Raw genomic sequence first — 17,863 nt, 5'->3', positions numbered from 1 at the left:
ATATATATATATATATATATATATATATATATATATATATATATATATATATATATATATATATATATATATATACACATACACATATATATATTTGCTCAAAACTGCTTCCGGTTGATCGTAAAGCCGTATGTTCCGAAAAGAAGCTCGAGGCGGAGAAAAGGCTGTAAAATGGGGAAAATGCTAATTACAACCAAATTGGCTGGAAATCGAGGAATTGCAGCCTATCGACGGTAAAGATGAGGAAGGAATTTGCCGTGTATATATGAGAGTCATGGGTACTTGTTGATTACATTAAAATAATTTCTAAGAGCATTAAAAAAGCATTAAATTAGAGTTGCTCATTCCTGTATACACTCTTTAAAAATTCACTGAAATTTGACCAACCAAGGAGATAATTGTATTAAACAAATCAACATTCTGGCTGAAAAATGTATGCAGTTTACTTTTGGTCATAGAAAGTTCAATATTAATTTATAATCAGTTTTTGCCGCCATCATCTGCTATTGACGCCTGAGCTTAAATAATCTGCGTTGACCTGCAGTGAATCATTGGAAACAGGGATGTTTGTAGGTAGCAATATAGCTTTGCTAAACTAAAACCTATGTCCCGGTTGGTCAAGATTTCACTGAATTAGGGCTCAAACAACTAATTAGATTAATCAATTATTGTAATCATCGGCAACTAATTTAGTTAAGCATTTCGCATTTAAGATAAAGATCTTTTTCATCTGTCAATATGCTCTATCCAGAACTCCTCAAGTAGAAAAGTTTTAGTTTTACCCGTTTTAAATTTGTAAAAAGTCTTCTTTAAGGAACCTTTTCATATCCGATTATTAATCCATTAGTCAGAAAAATTATCGACAGATGAATCCTTTTGCGAAACACACTGAATCTAAAAAAAGGCTCCTAGCTTTCCTGAAACCTATGGCCTAAGAATTTCCTAACCTGCACACCGTACTCTGCTGCCCCTGATGACGGCTGAGAATTGAAAGCTATAATTTAATAAAGCAGTGCTGGAGCAGAGGCGCATCTAAAACATGGAGTGCAGTGGATCCTGGGGAACAGGGTTGAACACCCATTTCTTGCGTTTTTTTCAATGAGCTGCTTTTTAATAAGTGATGTATTATTTTCTATCAGTCTTACTCATTTTAAATGTCTTCAGCACAGGATCTGCTCCTTGCCGCCTGTAATGCAGGAACAGAGATGCTCTAACCGAGATGCCTGCTTTTCCTTTTCCTCTGGCAGGTCGAGGCCGTCCACCAACGGAGCCTCTTCCCGATGGCTGGATCATGACATTCCATAATTCAGGCATTCCAGTCTACCTGCACAGAGAGACCAGAGTGGTCACCTGGTCCAGACCATACTTCCTTGGAACGGGCAGCATCAGGGTGAGAAGCAACGAGGGTCACTTTGGAGACACAGTGATAATTAGAACGGCTTGTATGTATGTATTTATGGACAGTAGGTTCGTGGCGATTAGTGGCTACTACAGCGGGAATTAAAGTATTCCGGTTCATAGATTGCCCGTGGGTAAAAAAAAATAACCCAAAAATAAATGGACTGTAAATAAATTAAAAAGACAATTGAAATCCCTCTTGCATTAGTCAGCCAATGGTAGCAAAGGGGCGCTCTGAAACTAACAGTATTGAGCCTGATTTATTCTCAGAAACAAGGTTGTTAACGTTTGTGTCACAGTGAACGCAGACACGCACCTCTCCAAAATTGTAGGTGACCGCAGACAGGAGGCGTCTGATTGGTCATATCTAGATCCTCTTTACGCTATACGCATTTCCTGTTTGGTACCTTACCGGCTTGTTTTGTTTGTATGACCGCCATTGTGGAAAATGACTCGTGAAGATGGACCAGCTAGGACAGTGAGGTGCACGAGAACGCTGGGACCCTTTTCCCACCTGGATCCCCGCTCTTTTTCGCCCTCATGTCCCTCTGTTGTCGGACAAACTTGCCCCCACTTTCTCACCGCCTCGGCCGTATCTAGACCCACAGCTAGTTCATGATTGTCCCTCTTGCGTTGTAGCGTGGAATAACATAGCGCAGACCGCACTTCAGTATTGGGCATAAATCAAAAATATCTGCGACAAGCTCAATGCAACACACTGCTGCAGAAGTGCGGAAGCCAAAAAGAAGGGGGCGGGTTCTGTTCTTGCGGTCGCGCACACTGCACGTTTGTCGGGAGCTACGGCAACATTTGATGTACCGATGTCAATAACTGACCGTGTATTGTGTGAAAGATAAGCGGTTGTGTTTTCTAGATATAGATACACTTTTCCCATCTCCTGAATGTTCACTTGAAATAGGTAATTTTCCATCCTGGAGACAAAAGGATCTATTAAGAATATTTCTGAAATCTTTGCGTTTCTCCTTCAGAAACACGACCCGCCTACCAGCAGCATCCCCTGCTTACACTACAAAAAGATGAAGGACCAGGAGGAGAGGGATCTGAATGGAGAGGTAACGTCTAACGTGGAGGAGCCTCCGGTGAAGGCTGCTGACGGGGAGAAAGCAGAGGAGCAGGAGGAACACCCGTCATCCACTGTGGAGGAAGGAGAGAGTGTGGAAGATGGTGTCGTGCAGAATAAAGAGGCGCAGGCGTGCGACACCGCCCAGGGAGCCTTAGGGCAGGTCAAGGCCAAGGTGGAGGTGTGCAAAGATGAGTCCATAGGTGAGGACTTTGAGTCTGCTGATGGCTTTTTTCATTTCAGTATAAATTTGGATTCAATTGATTGAATCTTATTTCCCTGCAGAACTTGAAGAATTCCGTCTTTACCTGGAAAAATGCTTCGACTTTGAACAAGTCACCGTTAAGAAGTTTCGCACCTGGGCCGAGCGCAGACAGTTCAACAGAGACATGAAGAGGAAGCAGGCAGAATCGGAGAGGCCCATCCTTCCTGCCAACCAGAAACTCATCACACTGTCGGTCCAGGACGCTCCCACTAAGAAAGGTGAGCCTTATGGAAACGCCACACAGACCCGGAATCATTTCCCCGTCAGAAGGAAGCTGATTGCTCATGATGTTTTTATTTATGCAGAGTTTGTCATCAACCCGAATGGGAAGTCTGAAGTTTGCATCTTGCATGAATATATGCAGCGGGTCCTGAAGGTTCGGCCTGTTTACAACTTCTTTGATTGTGGTAAGTGGCTGTTTAGTTTCTCCATTAGTTAAACGGCCTGATGCTGCAGTAACATGGATGCTTTGTTCTGTAGCTGAAGATAACGTGTTACTCTAATGTGTTTTCCATTCATTTGTACATTTATTTTTACTTTTCTACAGTCACTTGCAGAAGTATTAAAACATCAAACTGAGCATATTGTCTCAATACAAACAAAAGCTATTTTATTTTGAGATTATGGGATGGAATAACACAAGGTAGGGAATATATGTGAAAGGAGATGCTTGCTTATTGCTCCCTAAAGCATTTTGCATATGGATCTGAAAAATCACTGAAACGTTTGCGGCAGAGATGAGCTGAATTACTTTGCTGTGTACTGGAGGCTCATCGGGATAAACTACAAAACAGTTCCTGGTCATTTCTCAATTCACAAAAACGCGAGTACGTACTCATGTCCTCGCCAAGTACGTTCTTGAGAAGATTACAGGAAAGTCTGGACTTTGTGAGAACGGGAGCATAAAAATGGGTTAACTGGAACAAAAGCGTACTCGTGACGTCGCCACAGGCTCGGCTCATCTAGAGCTGCATTTCATCTCCTGTTATTAATAGTCTCTAGATAATGATAAATTATTACTTTTGTCATTTATTGGGGGAATAATAATTAACACAGTCAGATAAATACAATTCAAATAAACATTTTTTGCTAAATAAGACAAAAAAATCGCCATCAGAGCCAGCGGTACTTCACACACGGCTATGCAGAGAGAGGGCTGCTGCAGACGGGCTGCCGTTAGCCTCAGAGGTCCGCTGGTTGCCGCGGTCCTCAACTTTCTTTTATTACATATTAAATCGTTAAAAGGACCATATAGTGACGCTTTAAAGTATAAAATCTTCGCATCAAATGATCTTAAAATGTACTTTTATTGAACAACAGCAACCGAAAAGGGAACATTTAACTTAATACTCTGAGCTCTGCGAGCGCTAACCTGGAAGCTGCTGCTGCTGCCGCAGTGCATGCTGGGACAGCTGTCAATCTCAAAAACGTACAAGTCTGCTCTGATGCATGCTGGGTAAATGGGGAGGGGCGAGAACAACATCCGGCGACTTCGTCTGTTGTTGGTCTGCTGTTCTTGTGAATTGGAACGGTACTAGGGCTGAGGCTGACGCACAAGTACGCATATTGCGAGACGGCCTCTGATTTATTTCGAGGCTAAAGCTAAAAGCCGTTCACCTACACACCAGGGAAATAGTCAGCTCTCTTTCTACTTTTGATTTATTCTATTTTATTTTTTTATTCTTTGTAAATCTTCACAGCAGACGGTCTTCTTGTGCTCCACAGAGAACTCAAGTGAACCCTTTGGTGCTTCAGTCATCATAGACGGAGTCACTTACGGCACAGGAACTGCAAGCAGTAAAAAACTGGCCAAAAACAAAGCTGGTAATTTTTCAATCACACTTTCCTGTTCCTTCGGTTATCTTCAGATCAGTGTGTCTGCTTTTAGTTAACAGGATTCCTAATAGGGCTGAAAAATTAAATGCATTAGTTCAAATCGTGCAGGTGCTGAGTTTTGCGCTGATTACATTTAAGGAGAGTAGGACACCAAATAGGTTAGGGTTGTAGCTTTGCAGCACACAGCAGGAGATGGAAGGATAGCAGCTGGATCCAGACATGAAGCTGGAGGTGAGAACATGTTCATGCAGGGTTGGAGTCCTTCAATAATTCATGTGCTTCTGGCCGTGCTGCAGAAACTCAAAAAGAAAAAATCGAAATTAAGTTTTTTGGCAAATCAACACTGTCCTACACAGCTTTGGATTATTATGGAGGTCCAGATAAGGAGGGTAGATGGTGTGGGGAAAATTTAAGATTTTCACACCTTTTAACTTTTAAATGTAAAACCTAATAGATACGAGGATAAATTGATTCATATTAAAATGACACTTATGCTACGTTCAAACCACACATCAAAAAAGCATCAAAAAAGCTTCTGCTGCTTCATTTTAATGCATGTTCACATTAAGATCCGACACATCTCAAGTGCATCTTTGAGGCTCCTGAAGCTTTTCCAGTAAAGTGTGTCCAGATGCGTCTGATGCTGCTGTGTTCAGTGGTAGAGAGCGCCTTTGCTGTATTTACTCTTATAATTGGTTAAAAAATAGTTTTAATATATTTTTAATGTAGAAAGTCCACCTGAAAAAGTAATCTGTGCAGTCGGTTCGTCAAGATTAAGATCCTGCCTTCAAATATTAATAAACTGAGTTTTTAATCCTCAGACTAGATAAACAATGCTTCTTTTTACACAAACTAAGTTTTAGAGATGCTGCTGGTGTGAGTTGATCTATACTGAGGAAAACCAGTTGATTGAATTGACTCAAAGGCAATCCCTCACACTAAGCATGCTTGTAGCGACAGTGGAGAGGAAAAACTTCCCTTTTAACAGGAAGAAACCTCCAGCAGAACCAGGCTCAGTGTGAGCGGCCCTCTGCCGAGGCCGACTGAGGTTCAAGGAGACAGAAGCAGAGACACAAAAAGCAGCTGTAAAAGGCGGCCCCGTCCAGGAAACGCACAGCCAGGCAGATGAGCTCCGAGCCAGCTCCCATGTCAGAGGATGAAGAGAGCACATCCAGCCAGTCACAGTCAGAGAAACAGGACTACACTAAAAATTAGGCCAGGCTCCAACATCTAGAAACAAAGGTGTTGATGGAAGCAGCACAGCTGATATTTCTCTCCAGGATGGTGTCACAGCCAAACAGGAACAGACGAGGCGAAGCTGATGCATCTGCTGATGTGGAAAAATTACGAAGAGCTTTGATTTAAAAAGAGAGAAAAAAAAGCAAATATGATGAAATCCTGTTTAGACCAGGTTTTTCATTTCTTTGATTTCATATTTCCTAGGCATATATGTTGTGGTAAATTGAAGAAGCGAGTTAATGTAGAATGCGCTGACTTATGACCTTCTGTGCACTTCAGCCCGAGCCACACTGGAAATCCTCATCCCTGACTTTGTGAAGCAGACCTCGGAGGAGAAACCCATCGAGGGCGATGAACTAGAGGTACGTTGCTGCACTGATGCCAGAACCTTTAGCCCTTCAATCAGACCTTGTTTCCTAAGAAAACCTTCATTTGAACCTGAATGTCTTTCGAATAGGACTCTAACTGTTGTGCTGTTTTTCTGTCCTGCAGTATTTTAATCATATCAGTATAGAAGACTCCAGAGTGTACGAGCTGACCAACAAGGCTGGTCTACTTTCACCATATCAGATTCTTCATGAGTGCCTTAAAAGGTAAACTAGATGCTAGATCCTTTCATTGCATTTACTCGCTGCAGATTTTATTTAGAATTCTCTTTAGAAATATACAGTATATTGAAAAAGATTATCTTAAATGAGGCTTTTACTTTAGCACAACCAGGACTGTGGTCTGAAGGTCTCTTTTGTTTTAGAAACCATGGGATGGGTGACACCAGCATTAAATTTGAGGTGATCCCTGGAAAGAACCAGAAGAGTGAATATGTTATGACATGTGGGAAGCATACAGTGAAAGGCTGGTGTAAGTAGATTCAGTGAGCTCCATCCTAACTTTCTCACCTTGTAGAGGTTTTAAATGAATTCTGCTCCCTGGTTTTCTTCACCACCAGGTAAGAACAAGAGGGTCGGCAAACAGCTGGCATCTCAGAAGATCCTACAGATGCTCCACCCCCACGTTAAGAACTGGGGCTCACTGCTGCGCATGTACGGCAGAGAAAGCAACAAGATGGTCAAAAAGGTGAGGCGCCGTCTGGATCGGCTTTAAAAATGTCACGTCTACCTGATGGTGCAGAGCTGCGTTGGTTTAGTTTATTTTTAAAGGAAAACGTGGGTGGAGAGCTGTATAGCTTCTAGTTCACGTGATAAACATGTTTTTCAGGAGAGTTCAGACAAGAGTGTGATAGAGCTGCAGCAGTTTGCCAAGAAGAACAAACCCAACCTTCACATCCTGAACAAACTGCAGGAGGAAATGAAGAAGCTGGCGGCTCAGAGGGTATGATTCAATGGCTTTATCCACTTCCATTATGGGGCACGTTCTAAAAGATACAGATCTGTAGGATTTCCACATTTTAGTGAGGTTTGGAGAGTTACAGTATTTGTTCCTAATGTCTGTTTCTGAAACAAATGCACTAAACCGTTTAAAGACAAAAAGCTCTTGACAAATTAATCAGCATCAAGTTAAAGGTATAGTGGAGTATCATATTTTTCCGGCTGCATCATCAAAATAAGTGATACTCCTAATTGTCAATCATTCTGTTATGTTTACCTAAGGCCGTCCTACGTGCTCGTCCCCATTTTCACTTCATGGTGGTGCATGGTGTCAAAAGTCCACACTTTTGTTACTTAAGTAGAAGTATAGATACTGCAGTTTAAAAACACAACGGTAAAAGTTGACCCATCAACTTGACTTAAGTAAAATTGAAAAGTATGTGCTCCAAAAACTACTTAAAGTATAAAATTATAAAGTAAGCTTTTAAAAAAAACAGCCAGACGCTACTATATGAATTTAAAACTCACTTTTTCGACTATTTCAAAAAATTTTGAGATAGGGCCAAGGAGGAGGGATTCTTGTTGGTCTCCGTCTCCTGATACGCTGTGTCCAACCTTTAAGACATTTCAACATCTTTTTCTGAATCCGACATTGTAGCATGGCATGGACAATTCACGTTTGCAGTTTAAAGAACACCTGCTTGCTTCTGATGATTTCCTTTAGCTAACCAATGAGTGTTTGAGTTATTTTAATACATTTTTTAAAAAGCTCAAGGGAGCCGCAAGGGGGAGGCTAAAGAGCCGCGGGTTGCTGACTTTTGCACTATATGAATTGAAAGCTCAAATTTTCAACTATTTTGAAAAATTCTTTGAGAGAAGGCCAAGGATGAGGGAGGTCTTGTTGGTCTCCGATGATCTTTTTCTGAATCCAACATTGCAGCATGTTATAGACAATTCACGTTTACAGTTTGAAGAACACCTGCTTGCTTCTGATGATTTCCTTTAGCTAACCAATGAGTGTTTTTGTTATATGACTCATTCAATTACACTAGTTTTCACTAGATGTGGATGGAGCCAATGATCTGCATCGGATGGTGCATATGACCTGATTTATAAACATTAAACTGAAGCCAAGTGTAATGAGTAAGGTTTGTTTTAAAAATGTAAGGAATAGAAAGTACAGATACTTGTGTGAAAATGTAATGAGTAGAAGTAAGAAGTAGGAAGAAAAATAAGTAATGGATTAAAGAATAGATACCTAAAAAGTGTACTTAAGTACAGTAACGAAGTATTTGTACTTCGTTACTTGACACCTTTACTGGTGATGAGTCTGACATAGTGGAAAAATTGCAAATCTTCTTTTGGAAAGTAAGGTTGTATGAGCGATGCAAACGGCAACTTTTAAACAGAGCGTGCACGAGGAGAAATGGTACTGTGCATGCCCTCCCAAGCAGTTAATAGGCGTCTTTTCAAAGATTCTCAAAAATCCTCCCCTACACCTTTCATGTTTTTCAGATAAATCTAAAAATAAAGGATCATTTTTAAGGGTTTTCTACTTAGTTTTCAAACCTGTGGTTGTTGCAGTGATCCGGCGCAGTTTAGAGGCCCAACTTGGCGCTGACACTTTATTTTAAGCTTGTTTTTATTGTGCAAACAGGAAGAAAATAAGTCAGTTTTCACATTGGGCTTTAAATATTCCACATTTGGTGCCTCATAGTCCAGTTCTGGTGAGGTTAGGTTTTATAATTAGCAGATTTTCAGGATGTTATCAAAATTAAAAGATCTGAAACATTTCTGTAATACTTTTCTACAAATTTGCTGAAAGCACTTTATTTTCAGTTTGAATGTGAGTTGCAGCAACTTTTGAGAATCAGATTCAATAAATGGTGCATCAAACTAAATCACCTGTATGTGGTTTTTATTGCAATGATAAAAAATCAGTAATTTTGACCCTGAATGAACGAGATTTCTAAACTGTAAAAGAGGGAAAAAAAACTCAAAAACACATTTTGAGAAAAAAGGCAGCCTATATCTTACTTTAATTAAATGTATTCTGCTGACTTTCTCACAGAATTATAAATTCTGTAATTTCCTCAGTTAATCTGTAAGGCTATACTAAATGCAATTCTTATGTTTTTCTCAGGAGGAAACAAGAAACAAACCTAAGATGACCATAATGGAGTCGGCCCAGCCTGGAAGCGAGCCCCTCTGCACTGTCGATGTTTAAGTCTGGGGATCGCGGCACCTAAAGCCAGTCACTGCCGAAAACGGTGAATGGCATCATGGTGTCCAAACAAACGCATCACACTGATCAGACCAGTAGAGCTGCTCGCTGCTTCCTTCTGCTACATTTTATAGGTTGAGTGAACAGGTGCCAGAACAGGCCTGAATGCACTTACTGGAGCCTAGAGATTGAAAAAACAGTCTACCTCTCTAGATGCATCCTAAAAAACAAAAAAAAAAAAAAACAGACTTGATAGAATATGAACCACAATGCATGCTTATTTAACTGTAAAAGGAAACGCAAACATTGGTTTTATTGTCAGTGTTATTTCTGGAAGTCATTTCTTTTTAGTGCTTGAAGTTTTCTGAAGGGACTACTTACTAACGCTTGTATTTATACCATCCGTTTAATCAGAAAGCCAGTCGTTTTCATCATAGTTCAGAAAAATTTGGATGGCAAAGCATTACATTGTACTTTTTTTTTTTTTTTATTGTACTGAAAAGCTGTGGCGTTCGTTTGCATGACGAAGACGTGCGTTAACTGAATATTTGTATGCACTTGTGTGTCTGTGTGGTTCTTTTTCCAGTCATGCTGTCGTTTGGAGAATCAGTGTTTGCAAATCGTTCGGTCGGATGTGATGCATCATGATGGCTTTGCGTTTTTTGTTTCTGCCTCCGCCTCTGTAGTAAAACCACTCTGGGGTCGGAGTACTTTTAGGTTAAACATTTCTTGAACTATTTAGCTTTTTGTTTTTCTACACTATATTCATTTTTCCATCTCAGCCCTTAAAAAATACAAAGAGTCCGCTACACGTTGCCTTAGTTAATCCATTTCATGAAGGGCTTAGAATAAAGAGTTTGGACCTAAAACCCCCCTTCAACAGGAAGTGGAAAGACCAACCCCCGTTTACTTGATGAAGCATTTACTGAGGCAATCGGTACCTTCAAGACCGGCTGAGAATGATTAAAGGAAAGCGCAGAATTTTTAGATTTGTCTTAATACTTTATGGGTGTTTTCCATCATTGTTAGAGGAAATCTTTTTAATTCTAAATAATATAAACCCTCTGAAGGCAGCCTTGTAAAAGTTGGAGGAACGTCGTATACCAAAGCTTACATCCAGTCTTATGCATTTTCTAAAAAGGTTCAGCTGTGGCGCCGGCTGCAGCAGAAACATACTAACTGCTGTGCTTTTCCACTCTGTTTTAGAAGGCATACGTTAATATTGCTTTGAGAATGTTTCCCTCCATCTCTACATGTCTGTCTCACCGAGGTGTCTGAGAGAAATACTATACTGGTTTTATGTGGAGTTGTATCAATAGATTGTTTAAAAGTTGCTGCCTAGAAACTGTGTTGCAACCTGAACTCTTGACTTCAGTGATATTTGTTATGCAAAATAAAAATGTCTTTACTGTCAATTAGAATTGGTTTTATTCACACAAACAGACAAAACTTAGTACTTCTTTTTACATTTGAAGACTTTGTGAGCATTTAGATACAAGAGGGAAAAATATTATCCTAAAGATAGGAAATGTGGAAATTTAGAAAATGAAAAGTAAATCAGTCTGGTCGATGCTAAGTCTGCTGCTGGGAGTCGTAGTCCACCCGCTCAAAGAGTAGAAGAAGCTCCACGTGCTTCGTCTGTGGAAACAGATCCACTGCCATCGCTCGCACCGGACGGAACGGAGCTCCACGAACTCTGTTAGAGGGAGATCTGCACAGGCTGGGGACGAAAGACGAGACGATTCAAGGAAACATTACTTCTGTTTTTAATCATTCCCTAAGCACATCGGTCTTAAATAACTAGCAAAAGCTACCCATGGCTTTAATACTTGCTTTGGTTGTATTTTTTTTAAATGGTTAAAATGATTCCCACTGTCCCTAAATTATAATTCAATACATTTGGTGGTTAAATCAATTTAGAATTAAATAAATTTAATAGTGAATCAACATTCACCAGTAATGGACTTTCCAACAGTTAAACTCTAGAGCAGAAGTCTTCAACAGGGGGTCCGCGTAGTTATGGGGGTCACGAACGTCTTGGTTGATAAGACTTTTTTTTTTTTTTATATATTCCCCCCTGCAATTTTCCACTAATTGAAATGTCTTTAAATCCACATTAACATGAATTCAACAGACTGTAGTAAACAGATAAATGGAGGCAGAAGATGTCTTTCAGTCATCAATGCTCACATTCAGCGACACACAGGAGATTTTTCAAGCTGGGCACCGTTTCATTCACAACACCTGTCCCATCAACCAGGAATCAGAATCAGAAATACTTTAGTAATCTCAGGGAGAAATTACTTTCGTTTTCATGCAATATATATAAATAATTAGGGGGTCCCCACTCCATCTCTAGAGTATTACTAAATATTTCCATTTAGCCACATTCTTCTTATTAGGGAAGATGCTTTCAGCCAGCTGACTAGAGGTGTGCAGCATCAGAGGAAGGGATTCTTTACAGATCATCTTTAAACCACTGCAAGGTAACACAAGTAAAAGGTAACATCTTTACACGACTTTTAAGCATCATGTCTAGACATTGGAAATAAAGCCTTACTCGATAAAGTTGGTCATGGCTGCCTTGGCGTTGCAGGCCACATACACCAGCCTCTTCAGATGTTCTGCTCTCCTGATGGCTAGGATGACTTTGGAGTCTGGTTTATAAAAAGAAAAGCTCTTAGTTTCTCTAGAGGTGGCTGTTAACGGCTTCTGGTTATGTACTCACGCAGGCCGGCCCTGGGTGGATCCACAATAGCTGTAAGGTTGGGCGACACCAGAGCGTTCAGGATGTTGGGGAACACGTCCTCTGCTTTCCCGCAGTGAAACTCAACATTGCTGAGATCTTTAAGGTGTAAAGAAAAAAACTACTTTGTGTGCGTGTTCATGACACGCCGAGAAAATTAGACAGTTTAGTCCGAGTCCTACCATTCAGCTTTGCATTTATTTTGGCGTCTTCCACTGCTTCCTGACAGAGCTCAATCCCAATCACCTTTTTCACTCTCTACAAACAAAACTTCATTAAAAATAACATCTACCATCAAACAAACTTTCACGACAAAACATGGTTGGTCCAGACAGACTTCCGATGATCAAACACTTTTATTCTAAAGATGTGAAAACACCAGATTTGATAACGTAAAAACAGAACGTTACTTTAGCCAGGGAGATCCCGATGGTTCCCGTCCCACAGCAAACATCCAAAACCGTGCTGTCCTGATCCAGCTGGGCCCAGTCCCCCACCGCGGAGTACAGCACCTCTGCAGCTCCTGTGTTCACCTGGGAACAAACGCACAGCTCTCAGATATCTGCATCCATTCAAGATGGAACAAAGGTCTTCAGAGTGAAACGTATGGTGGAGAGGCTGTGATGCTGAGGGCCTGTTTTATCTTCCAAAGATTATAGGTTGATTGGCTCCTCTAAGGATTTTTTTATTTTAAAAAAAGCAACAGGTCAGTGATTGGTCTCTTAGGAGGATGTTTGCGAAACTAACAGAAATAACTAAAGCATTTTCTATTCAACCATCTCAAACATGGATGTATCTGATTAACTCCACAGAAAAATCTGTTTCTGATCCTCTGATTTCTCTACCTGCTTCCTGTAAGTTTTGTTTAGCCTCCAGCTAAACTGCAATCCTTTAAATGGAGCGTTAAAGCAGGGGAACTTGGAAACACTGCAGGACAATCCTGCTCCACAGACACATTTCTGTAAAACAATCAAGCACCTCATTCCCACTGCTAAATATGGTGAAGGATCTGTGATGCTGTGGGCCTGTCTCTCTTCCAAGCACTCAATTGAGAGCAAGACATCTACCTATTTGTCAATAATTCTGTCTAATCCAAACTAGGGCTGAAACAATTGATCAGATTAATTGTGATTAATCAATTATTGAAATAATTGTCAACTAATTCAGTAATCGATTAAACTTTAAGTGTATTATACAGATTCTAAAACATGAATTTAGATGACAGAGCAACACTCTTAGAGCAGTAAAACCCAAAAATATATGTTTTACATTTAAGATAATTCATTTTCATCTGGTTTTATTCTGTAAAAAAATCTCTTTGCTATCCGATTATCAATTAATTTAAAAAAAATAACAGATTAATCAATTAGCAAAATAATCTTTATTTGCAGGCCTAATCCAAACAATGTTCTCACAGGCTGAGTTTAATCCTCCTTCTGTGACTCTTAACAGATGCTGAACTCATATATATTTTTATTCTCCATCGTTCCTGCCTACCTGAAAGAAGGAGTGAGGGGATATCCTGAACTTCAGGCCGAGCAGCTCCTCGTGAATGCAGCTCTCTCCAGCCACGAGCTCACAGGGCAGGTCTTCTAGGTTGGGAGATGTTCTTTAAAAGACAGAAACATTGAGATTAACTCTGCAATCCAGATTAATCTGGAAGCCTGACTTGATGAAAACTGGTTTCATTCACCTCTGACCCTCACGAACAAAGTACAAAGAGGTGATTCCGCTCTCTTTACCGTCCCCTTCAAAGAAATAGGTCTTCATCGAGCTCTTCAAGGTGTTGAGTTGCTCTTCCTCAAGTTTCTATGAGCGAAAACAGAAATCAGGGATTTTAAAACAGCACACCACAGACGATCAATTATAGAAAGCGTTTGATCACCTGTGGGTTGAAGAAGATGATGGCCATAGCTTGTTTGGTCCTGGTGGTGCGGACAGTTAGCTGCTTCCAGTGGCCTTCGTATGTCTCGGGACTGTACACAGAATACGGGGTGGTTCTGTTTCCAAAAGGACAGAAAAATAAACACCAGCTATTTTACATTGCACGGGTTAGAATGACAGCTAAAGCGAGAGTCAAAGCACCTGATGAACTTCTGAAACTGGTGGACCACCCGCTTCGCCTCGGTGGACACGTGGCAGGTCTCCGCTGGTCCCACCACAGCGCAGGAGCCTCCTTTATACTTCCCCAGGCGGAAACCGATGGTCTTATCCTCCCCGTCAGCCCCCACCGAGATGAGGAACTCACACTTGTTTCTGTACTCCGTCTGCCAAGAACCCCACAGTTTTGATTCAATTCAGTTTATTTCTAAAGCCCCAATTCACAACACAAGTCATCTCAAGGCACTTTACAGTTCTCCAGATCATACAGTCACATTGATTCAAAGTTTTCTATCTAAGGAAAACCAGCTAAGCATGCTTGTAGCTACAACTGCAAGCACTGAGTTCTTTTGAGACCGCCGACTGTTTATTCACTGTACTAATTGTTTACATATACATTTGCAATAACGTACTTTAACTGTAATATAAAATTACCTTCCACTGCACTTTAATCTAGATAGCTTCTGTCCAAACTTTATTTATTCATTTTATAGTAAAACCCATCTGTATATATGCTATTGTACATAATTGTAAAAACCTTTTTCTATAGTAATATCCACCTGTAGATTATATTTGGTACATATCCCGCAGTTAATGTAGTTCATAACACTAGTTATCTATATATTAAATTCATGATTTATAATGGTATTCATCTCTATACTTCTTCAGTAGAAACACAGTCCTATATTTATGGAACCAAAATTTATCCTGCACTTTCTGCTATTGCACTTCTGGTTAGACCTAAACTGCATTTCGTTGCCTTGTACCTGTACCTGTGTAATGACAAAGTTTAATCTAATAATGAGCATCAGCTGTACACGCTCTTTTTTTTTTTTGGACTGGTTACAGTGATTTTAGGTACAATATGGGTATATATATATATATATATACACACATGTATTTTTTTGTTTATATATGTATTTAATAATTCAATAAATACATTTCATTATTTATTTAGTATAAAAATATATGTATTTAAAGCATGCATCACAAGTAACATTGGCTTTTTAACATTACATCCTGCCACTTTTTATTTTATTTATTGAATATGTGGCAGTTTGGGCTTTTCATAAGTGCTCCAGTCACCATTGATCCCATTTATAGACATTTGCTTGAGTGACATGTTTAGATTCAAGTATTTTGGTCTAAAACTGCCTGGTCAACCTATAGGATGACTATTTGGTCAACCGAATGGAGGCTGGAGGAACACAAAGCAGTTAAAGCAGTAAGCAGTTGAGGCTGTACTGTAGGATTGTCTATTTATTCGCCTCCACCGCAGCAACAGCTGCCTGATGCAGCTGTGGACATGCCCAGTCACGTCAGTCAAATTCAAAATACTTTACAATCCCTCTAAGAGTGCTTGTAGCGACAGTGGAGAGAAAAACGTCCCTTTTAACAGGAAGAAACCTCCAGCAGAACCAGGCTCAGTGTGAGCGGCCATCTGCTGAGGCCGACTGGGGTTCAAGGAGACAGAAGCAGAGATCCAGGAAACACAACTGTTTACCAAAATAGGAACGACATATTATACAAGAAACACCACCGAATTCAGACATTTGATTACTGTGATTAGTCCACCTGCCTCCTGCATATTTAACTCAGAGATTATTAGTGCAGAGACTGAGAATTCATAAAAATCACTCCCTTTTTTTGCTTTTGGCATTGCTATCAGGTTAGCAGCCCAAACCTCTGCTCTTATCCCTGCTTTCTAAAAGAATCTATACTTGCAAAGCTTGATTTCTGCTGAACGCAGATAAAACGTACCTGTGTTGGAGAAGGTCGGATAGTTTCAAGAGGACAACACATTTTGTTTAATTTCGCTTTCTGTGCAAAGATCCATGGCAGTAAGGCCTTGTTGGTGCTGCCAATCTCCCTGAAAACAACAAAAACAAAGTGTTTTGGTTAAATATAAATAAAAGCAAACAGAGCATGAAAGCAGAGGATTGGTGGAACGCCGTCCTTCAGGCAGACACCGAGACTCGGCGTCGCAGCTGTGGATGGGACCACCTACTTGGCCAGTCTTTGCAGAGTTTCCACCACTTCCTGCTCCTTCATCTTCAGCTGCTCCTCATAAGGCACATTCCACAGAGGAGTCACAGCGTTGGCGATCTGCACACTGAGCGGCTCCTCTTCCTCCTCTTCCCTCTCTGGTCTCTTAGACGCCGGCCCTTCTCCCTCCTCTCGACTCCTCTTACCCAGGATGGGGTCCGCTTTGGGTTTGGCCAGCCTGATGCTCAGGACCTGGCCCTTCCACTGCATGCCGTGCACCATCTTCATCGCCTTGTCGCGCTCCTCCTCGTTCTTAAAGGTGACGAAGGCAAACCTCTGCTTGCCGAAGAGCTTGATCTTGTGAGGATTCAAGCAGTGCTTGACCAGGAACTTCTTCAGGTCGTTAAAGCCGATGAACTTGGGCAGATTTCTGATTTCCACTTTGAAGATCTCTGAGGTAAAGAGGTCCTCTTTGATGTAACGGTACTTGTTGGGATCGGAGCTGGCCTCGCTGCCTTCAGCTGCAGGATCGGATGTGGGGGCATCAGTGTTGGAGTCTTGGATGAGATCATCAGGGTTTTCCTCCTTGGAGGATGCAGCAGCATCACCTGGAAGATCCGCCATCACCCTGTTGGCTGCTATGATACAAACAAACAAACCACAGTCATTACTTAACATCTTACGTATTTTACTTGTTAAAATATGGTAAACTTTACTGACTTTTTTTTTTGCAAACTAAATATGTTGCTAAGGTTTAGCAGATGGTGGTAATCACACCACCTCCCATGCAATATATAAAAAAACACAAATATTACAGTTTACTTTATCAAAGATTTTAAAAGCTAAGATAAGGATTTATGATCAGAGCTGAAGTGTTTGTAGATATAATTTTATCACCCAGATTATAATGTTAGAGGAAGATAATTACTTTGTTGTTAACAGGAAAGTTTCTGCGAACATTTCAAACTCCACAGCCTCGCTGAAAAATACGTATTTACTCCAAAAATTATTCATTGGATTTATTTTTCCCCACGAGCCTTACCTTTACACGTCTAATAACGCTGATTTCACTTCTGCTTAAACAGTGCAGGGCGTCGCCATGTTGGTCCGACCACGTGCGGCGTCAAGAGGAAGCTTCTTAAAGTGACAGTGTCCCTTTTGCACTCGCGCGCCGTCAAAAAAACATGCGTTCACTTTTCCACACCATGAAAGGACAAATAAAACAAGATGAGTTAAATTAGATTGATTTTTATTTCATTTTATTGTCAGGTACAACTTTATGTACATTTGTTTGGAGATATATATAACAACAAAAATAGCTAGTGTTTGATGTAATTGATAACCTTTCATGTTTTTTTAATTTTTATCATAACCATAGGGATAATATACAGTGTCTGGCACAAACGGAGGCAGAGAGGACATATAAACTTGTTTAATTATTATTTTCAAAATATTTAAGTTTTAATTGTTAGGCCTATTACTTATGATGCTCACATGAACAACAAACTGGACTGGACTCACAACAATGAGGCTCTCTAGGCCTACAAGAAGGGTCACAGCAGGGTCCTACTGCTTAGGGGCCCTCCTAAAGACCTTCTAGGACTCTGTCAGGGCATCAGCCATCTTCTATGGAGCATAGAAGGTTGCAGGGTGAATATATATA

General features: G+C 40.5%; 2 protein-coding genes across 3 annotated transcripts in view; one reads left to right on the top strand and one right to left on the bottom strand.

Moving 5' to 3' along the window:
• Positions 1-9,639, top strand: part of dgcr8 (DGCR8 microprocessor complex subunit) — a 15,415-nt gene extending 5,776 nt beyond the window's left edge. The window contains exons 4-14 of the mRNA XM_015383011.1: positions 1,248-1,390; positions 2,388-2,682; positions 2,765-2,962; positions 3,050-3,151; positions 4,470-4,568; positions 6,099-6,181; positions 6,312-6,412; positions 6,571-6,677; positions 6,766-6,893; positions 7,035-7,148; positions 9,288-9,639. Coding sequence (XP_015238497.1) covers positions 1,248-1,390; positions 2,388-2,682; positions 2,765-2,962; positions 3,050-3,151; positions 4,470-4,568; positions 6,099-6,181; positions 6,312-6,412; positions 6,571-6,677; positions 6,766-6,893; positions 7,035-7,148; positions 9,288-9,371 — 1,454 coding nt within the window. The 3' untranslated portion in view covers positions 9,372-9,639. The remainder of the gene's footprint in view (positions 1-1,247; positions 1,391-2,387; positions 2,683-2,764; positions 2,963-3,049; positions 3,152-4,469; positions 4,569-6,098; positions 6,182-6,311; positions 6,413-6,570; positions 6,678-6,765; positions 6,894-7,034; positions 7,149-9,287) is intronic.
• A 1,144-nt stretch (positions 9,640-10,783) lies between these two features.
• Positions 10,784-17,332, bottom strand: trmt2a (tRNA methyltransferase 2 homolog A). Of its 2 annotated transcripts, none has more exons than XM_015383012.1 (12): positions 17,243-17,332; positions 16,223-16,838; positions 15,976-16,084; positions 14,200-14,381; positions 14,000-14,114; positions 13,808-13,923; positions 13,612-13,723; positions 12,525-12,647; positions 12,297-12,372; positions 12,097-12,213; positions 11,929-12,025; positions 10,784-11,088 (listed from the first exon to the last, which is right to left on the bottom strand). In XM_015383012.1, exons 2-12 carry the CDS (start codon positions 16,822-16,824, stop codon positions 10,941-10,943), a joined length of 1,797 nt encoding a protein of 598 aa, XP_015238498.1. In that variant the 5' UTR covers positions 16,825-16,838; positions 17,243-17,332; the 3' UTR covers positions 10,784-10,940. The 2 variants fall into 2 exon arrangements, with proteins under 2 accessions (XP_015238498.1, XP_015238499.1); XM_015383013.1 differs by having other exon boundaries at positions 17,129-17,251.
• Between the last annotated feature and the right edge of the window lie 531 nt (positions 17,333-17,863).

The sequence above is a fragment of the Cyprinodon variegatus genome, unplaced genomic scaffold, assembly GCF_000732505.1.
Source record: "Cyprinodon variegatus isolate N-32 unplaced genomic scaffold, C_variegatus-1.0 Scaffold273, whole genome shotgun sequence".
Lineage (NCBI taxonomy): Eukaryota > Metazoa > Chordata > Actinopteri > Cyprinodontiformes > Cyprinodontidae > Cyprinodon > Cyprinodon variegatus.
The sequence above is the reverse complement of the archived record's forward strand: the minus strand, read 5'-3'. Positions and strand labels throughout refer to the sequence as shown.